This window comes from Silurus aristotelis (assembly GCF_946808225.1).
Source record: "Silurus aristotelis genome assembly, chromosome: 20".
Classification (NCBI taxonomy): domain Eukaryota; kingdom Metazoa; phylum Chordata; class Actinopteri; order Siluriformes; family Siluridae; genus Silurus; species Silurus aristotelis.
Window position 1 is genome coordinate 1,368,638 of NC_139593.1, and position 6,000 is coordinate 1,374,637.

The following is a 6,000-nucleotide window of genomic DNA, read 5'->3' on the forward strand; positions in this document are numbered from 1 at the left end:
CAAGACCTACAGACCTGGCTGCTCTGAACTCCAGCAGAACCTTCAAAAATAAATAATGAAATGTGATACACTTTCTCCAAATCCAAACCCTTATGTTGACCAGATTAGCAGAATCACATGATACAGTTAATAAATCACTGATTGACCATTGGTGCTCTGGCTCTCCCCAGCCATGTTCCTCTGAGTATTTATGGGCATGTTAAACATCTAGTTTTTAGATTTATTTTCTTTTCCCTGATATAATATAAGCTCCTGTCCTCAGGGAAGACTTTACACTAGATTGTGGAGCGTGGCTCTTTGTCTGAGTGATCATTGAGGTCCATTAGTGGGGTGAGGAGGCTCCAGTTCCAGTTTATATCAATGGTGTTGAGTAAAACAGGGACACTTGAGTTCTTCCAGTCCAGACTTTAACTACAATGTATTTGATATAATCTATGGCTAGTAGCTTGTCTCAGGTTCAGTGGTTTATCTATAGTTAATGTCATGTATTATTTTTTTTATTATGATGTTTCTTCTTGTGCAACAAACACTGAGGTATATTCTGGATCTTCAATCTTATATTCAATATAAATCATTTCCTACAGAATCAGTGGAAAAAGGTTCAAAATGGCATAATATTTACTTATTTCTTTTCTGTAAGAAACAGACACAGAGACAGAAAGTAAAGAATAATATATAGAGATTTATATCATTGTGAAAAATCATGTAGTCAAAATACATTGACACTACGTAATCAAGTCAAAACAGCACCATATCAAACCCATCACTGTGTCCCATCAGAGTCTAAGCTACAGGTCTGATCTTCATCGTGATGGACTTGAGACCATAATCATAGGCTTTCCAATGGTACCACACATTTCCAATGGCAAACAAAGTGCCATCCTGTCCCCACAGGTAAATCCCGTTAGGATTAGCATGATGGCACTTGTTGTACCAAAAAGCCCCAAGGTAGGATTTAGCACAATTCCCCATCTCATTGGAGTCCTGGTCTTTATCAAAGGTGGAGAATTTCTGTCCGTTGCTTAACTCCAGAGAATCACCTGAAGATCAGAAATGCAGAATTTAAATTGATGGCATTTGGAAGACACACGTATCTTATTTAAACATTGAGCAGTTGAGTGTTAAGGGCCTTGCTCAAGGTCCCAGCAATGACAGCTTGGTGGTGCTGAAATTTCAACTTGTGACCTTCTGATCAGACGTTCAACATCTTTACCACTAAGCAACTGCTCTACAATTTAAAGTGAAATTACAGAAATTTCAGCAGCAATATCCTGGAAGCTCTGTTTCAATGTAAGTTCTCCTGTAATGTCACTAACGATGACCGTACGTTCACGAGTCCTCACCTGCACCTCCATTGTAGAAGCCACTAATGTGTAGTTTGTAGCCTTCAGCTTCAGATTCCACAGAGAAATACGAATACTGTGCAAAAACTGAAACTCCATCAAAGTCCTGCAGGTCCACTTTCAGCTCGTATTTCCTGTTCTGTGTGAGCTGGTAGAGATTCTCCAATCCTGTCCGGACACGTGCAATAAAAACACCACACAGCAGACAGCAATCAGTCAGTGCAAGTGTCAAATAAATGCAATACATTTTTATGAATAAACACGGACGAAACACTCTGCTGTGCAAAAGGTAATTGATGATGCTCAGTGTCAATTATAAATATAGTGGAGTAAAAAAGTGCATCTGTTGAACCCTAAATGTAGTTGAGTAGAAAGTAAATGTTGCTTATATTTTTTTATTGAATAAAACTAGAAAGTTGCCAAGAAATTACTTATGTACAGTAACAAAGTACATTTACTGAAATACTTTACACCACTGGTGCTGCCACATCTACTCAATATGAAGCTGAAATATTTTAACTATAACTTTTTAGAATGCAGTCAATAATATACATTTTAAATATTTAATTTCTTATTCTTATTATTTCTTTTTTTTTATTTCTTCAACATTTCAGCTCAGAAGGCAATCGGCTTATCTTTGTCAGTTCATCATTTCTTCCCTCACGCCCAAATGATCAACAATTCACTGCTCTCATTTCTTCTCACCCAGCCAGTATTCTCCATACTTGTCTCCAAACCCTTTCTTGTAGTTTTCCCATGGTCTGTAGAAGTTCACACTGCCGTCCATTCTCCTCTGAAACACCTGGTGGAAAGGTGGAAACAATCAAGAAGTGAGTCATGTATACATAAAAAAAGAAGAAGGAAAATCTTTCCTTTTACACACCGTCCACTTTCCATCCTCTTCTTTGCTTCCCGAGCATCCCATGTCACAGTAGACCTGGACAGGTGTGTCTGCTGTTGGGTAAATCATGTACACGCCACTAAGAATTTGTCCGTTAGCGTAAACATCAGAACAGTCTGTGGGGTAAAGGGCCTGAGAAAGAGGAGTAGTCTGAACCAGCAGGGAGAGCTGGAGAGTCCAGCAGACTGAAAACACTAAAAAAGCTGCACCCTTTGGGAAAAAGAGAGAAATCACAGTGAAACATTCACACTGAAGGACCTCTGGGGAAGGAATTGTAGGAAACTCACTTGTTAGAGTTTACTTACACATTTTTGTGTGATTTTGAAACTGACAAAAGTGTAAAATGATATAAAAAGCACATTGCGTTCACTCACACTACCGTGACTTACTGTCATTTTAGGCTCCTTCGGTGTTTCTGGCTCGAGCTCGTAGCAGGACTTTAGCTTCAAGACCTGGACCACGGAATCATATAGTTAATATGAAGACCTGGGAATATTTGTGTGAATTCGAAAAAAGAAATACATTTTGATTTCACGACCTCAATGATACATCAAGAAAACGTTTACACCATGCAGAAATACAAACAAATACAACGTACCTGCAGAGAATCTCTGGTCCTCTGTTCATCTTCTCACTCTTTTATACCCTGCAGGACTCCAGAACCCCTCCTTTCTGTGTGTGTGTGTGTGTGTGTGTGTGTGTGTGTGTGTGTGTGTAAAGGGAAATTCCTGAAGGCCACGGCCCTCCGCCAGTCGTTTGGAGAATACAATACATTCCTGGATTTCTTTATACCAATGTTTGTGTTACGAAAAACTTCCCATCAGATCGTCTTGTACATGTTTTTGTGTGGTTCTTACTTCAAGATGTTACAAAACTCTTTCATTTCAACACTCAAAATGGCTGATTTAAGACAGAAGATTGACCCAGTGATACAGGAGGAGGAGGTGAAAGAGTAAAACCACTGATGGCACGGCTTCTAGAACAAACTGTACCATAAACTCAGTGAGAGAAAAGTGTCAGTGTTTCTTCTTACTTCAGTTACAGAACAAATTCCAAATGTCCTCGAAAACCACATCCCAACCCACGTCCATATTAATGTCCAAACTAATTATAAATCTATAAATCTGAGTGTATGCTACTGTGTCTCACCTTTAGGACTAACAGAAAACATCAGACATGAACCCCATCCTTCCTAAAACCCCATCAGTACAGCTGTGCTTTTAGACTCCCAGCTGCAGGCAGATGTGTTAGCAGTGTTTCTTTTGTGAATCTGTGTTTCAGAACGAATCTATAAAATGAACTAATGATTCTCGTTCACCTTCACTCTCACCTCTGCAAATCATATGATGTGACGTGTTTTGGTGGCTGTGAAGAAGCTGATCGAACTCTCAAAGCAAACTCAGTGAAGACTCACGAAAGAATCCGAGCTCCACATTGAGGGGATTTGAGGAACACAACGGACATCTTTAGGCCTCATATTCATACAAACGCACACAAAAACCAAACGTGTGCTTGAGTAGCTACAACATTACGCCCAGGCCGAGCTGCGGAGAAATGCGAGTCACTCCAAGAAAAAAGGAGATATCAATAAAAATGAAGAGAAATAAATCAGTATGTGAAAATGGCAGGATTTCCGTCATCTTAATATTTGTATATTTATAATATTTTTTATATTTTTGCTGTTCGAATGGTAGTTATTTCAACACGAGCTTCACAACCACTATTTACACTATTACAAAGAAAATATAATAAACTAATAATAATCAATAATCATTGTGACGCATTGTGAAAGCATCAGTATTCTAGAAAAGCGCAGAACAGAGCACAATGAACATGATTCAACACGTCTCCTTTCACTGTAGCCACAGCTGCACACATCATCTCCAGATTTAAAGGCAAATTAGGTGTAAATTCTACAGGAAGTATAAATGATTGATGAGAAAACTCAACAACAATGTTCATTCATGAGCTCAAATCTCAGAACCACCTTTCTACCACCACCGGGCCCTTGAGTGAGGCCCTCAACCGCTCAGATTAACTCTGGATTTAATGCAGTGTGTGTGTGTGTGGTTTCAACTCAGAGACAAACCTGTATTTATCATGTGATATTTATTGTTCAAATTATCCATCGCTAGAGGTTTGACACGGACATCGCATCAAGGTCATAATGAAGGTTGTGATGGTCATGAGAGAGAGAGAGAGAGAGAGAGAGAGAGAGAGAGAGAGAGAGAGAGAGAATATATGAAATGAAAGATTTGATCTGTGCTGTGTTGTGGATAAAAACAGGAGTGTTCACTGTCCTCACTTTTATTCTGATATTTGATTATTTCTATTACAGACACTTTATTGTAAACAACTTCCAGGTGGCATGTAACGTGTGTGTGTGTGTGTGTGTGTGTGTGTGTGTTGGATTAAAGTCCATGGATTGTTCTGTATGTAACAGAAAAAGAGACAGATTGCTGGATGAATGCATAGATGGATGGATAGATGGATGAATGGATGAACGAATGGATTGACGGGGATAGAATGAGAGTTATCCTGTACGTAGGATGATGTGAACACCGGAGTCAGTAAACACCGGGCCGCTCATATCTCCAATCTTCAGTGCGAACGAGGCTTCTTCAAACGGCTTCTGCATCTGACCTGTTATACACACACACACACACACACACACACACACACACACACACACACACACACACACACACTGTAATATGAAAATTTTACATTAATATTATAATATTAATGTATTTGTATTTTGTTATAATCAATGTATGTATGAAGTTTTTCCAAAGCTGAAACTGAGAATGTGATCAAGACAGCATGTCTGAACACAATGCTCTCGACCGGGCACTGTGCTCTCAGCTAAGCAAAACAGAGAAAGATAAAAGAATATCTTTGTACAGAATGGGAAAACATCTGTGTGCAAAGTGCATCACTAGGGAGAAGTGAACTGGAACAGCACGGGAAACAAATGATTAGTATTATTATGGAACAAACCAATCAGTATTATATTGCAAGGTCGTAATTAGAGAATTAATAATATTGTCTTAAACAGCGATTGAAAACAATTGATTATAATGCAATGTTGTAATGGTGGTGTGATCTCGAAGGTCGAATCACAGCATAAAAACATTGTAACAGGGTTTGATGGGGCGCTTGGGCTCAGTGCAGCATTGTCTGACTGAGGAGCGTCTATTTACTTCTGCAGGGTTAATAAAATTGTCTATCTTTATTCTCATGTCGACTCTCTGTCTCTTTTCTCTGATTAATAGAACTAGAAAGCAAATTTTTAACCACACCACACACACACACACACACACACACACACACACACACACACACACACATACACATACACATACACGCACATACACACACACGCACACACACACACACACACACACACACACACACACACACACACACACACACACACACACACGCACACACACACACACACAGCATGCTGTTATCCTTTTCAGTACTCTTCAGTGCTGGTTAAATCATTTGTCCTGCTTAAATCTAAAACTCCCACTGAAGAGGGTGTGATTGGCCAATTAATCAGTGATCTCACACTGTAAATATAAATAAATTGTGGGGGTAAATAATAACAGAGACAGGACATGGGGGTGGAGCTAAAAGCTGTGCTGATCAGTGATTGGTCCCTGAAGCTTCTTTACTGTGCTTCAATGTCAGGTGAGACATGAGGTCACCATACCAACCACATTCTAAGGAAGAAAAGTGAATAGTTAA

General features: G+C 39.3%; 2 protein-coding genes across 2 annotated transcripts in view; both read right to left on the reverse strand.

The window, feature by feature from the left end:
• Positions 1 to 600: 600 nt before the first annotated feature.
• Positions 601 to 2,928, reverse strand: LOC310715377 (microfibril-associated glycoprotein 4-like). The gene is made up of 6 exons (XM_083521770.1): positions 2,843 to 2,928; positions 2,634 to 2,696; positions 2,227 to 2,454; positions 2,049 to 2,145; positions 1,344 to 1,511; positions 601 to 1,040 (listed from the first exon to the last, which is right to left on the reverse strand). The coding sequence occupies exons 2-6, from the start codon at positions 2,637 to 2,639 to the stop codon at positions 784 to 786; spliced, it is 756 nt and encodes a 251-aa protein (XP_083377896.1). The 5' UTR covers positions 2,640 to 2,696; positions 2,843 to 2,928; the 3' UTR covers positions 601 to 783.
• Positions 2,929 to 4,336: 1,408 nt separating this feature from the next.
• The window catches only part of pin1 (peptidylprolyl cis/trans isomerase, NIMA-interacting 1), a 6,277-nt gene continuing 4,613 nt past the window's right edge, over positions 4,337 to 6,000 (reverse strand). Inside the window, exon 3 of the mRNA XM_083522124.1 lies at positions 4,337 to 4,948. Coding sequence (XP_083378250.1) covers positions 4,778 to 4,948 — 171 coding nt within the window. The 3' untranslated portion in view covers positions 4,337 to 4,777. The remainder of the gene's footprint in view (positions 4,949 to 6,000) is intronic.

Excerpts from the sequence above, each read along its gene's own strand:
- LOC310715377 (XM_083521770.1), bottom strand. Across the intron at positions 2,146-2,226 it reads AAGAGGATGGAAAGTGGACG|GTGTTTCAGAGGAGAATGGA; the intron begins GTGTGTAAAAGG and ends CCTTTCCACCAG. Across the intron at positions 1,512-2,048 it reads GTATGGAGAATACTGGCTGG|GATTGGAGAATCTCTACCAG; the intron begins GTGAGAAGAAAT and ends GTGTCCGGACAG.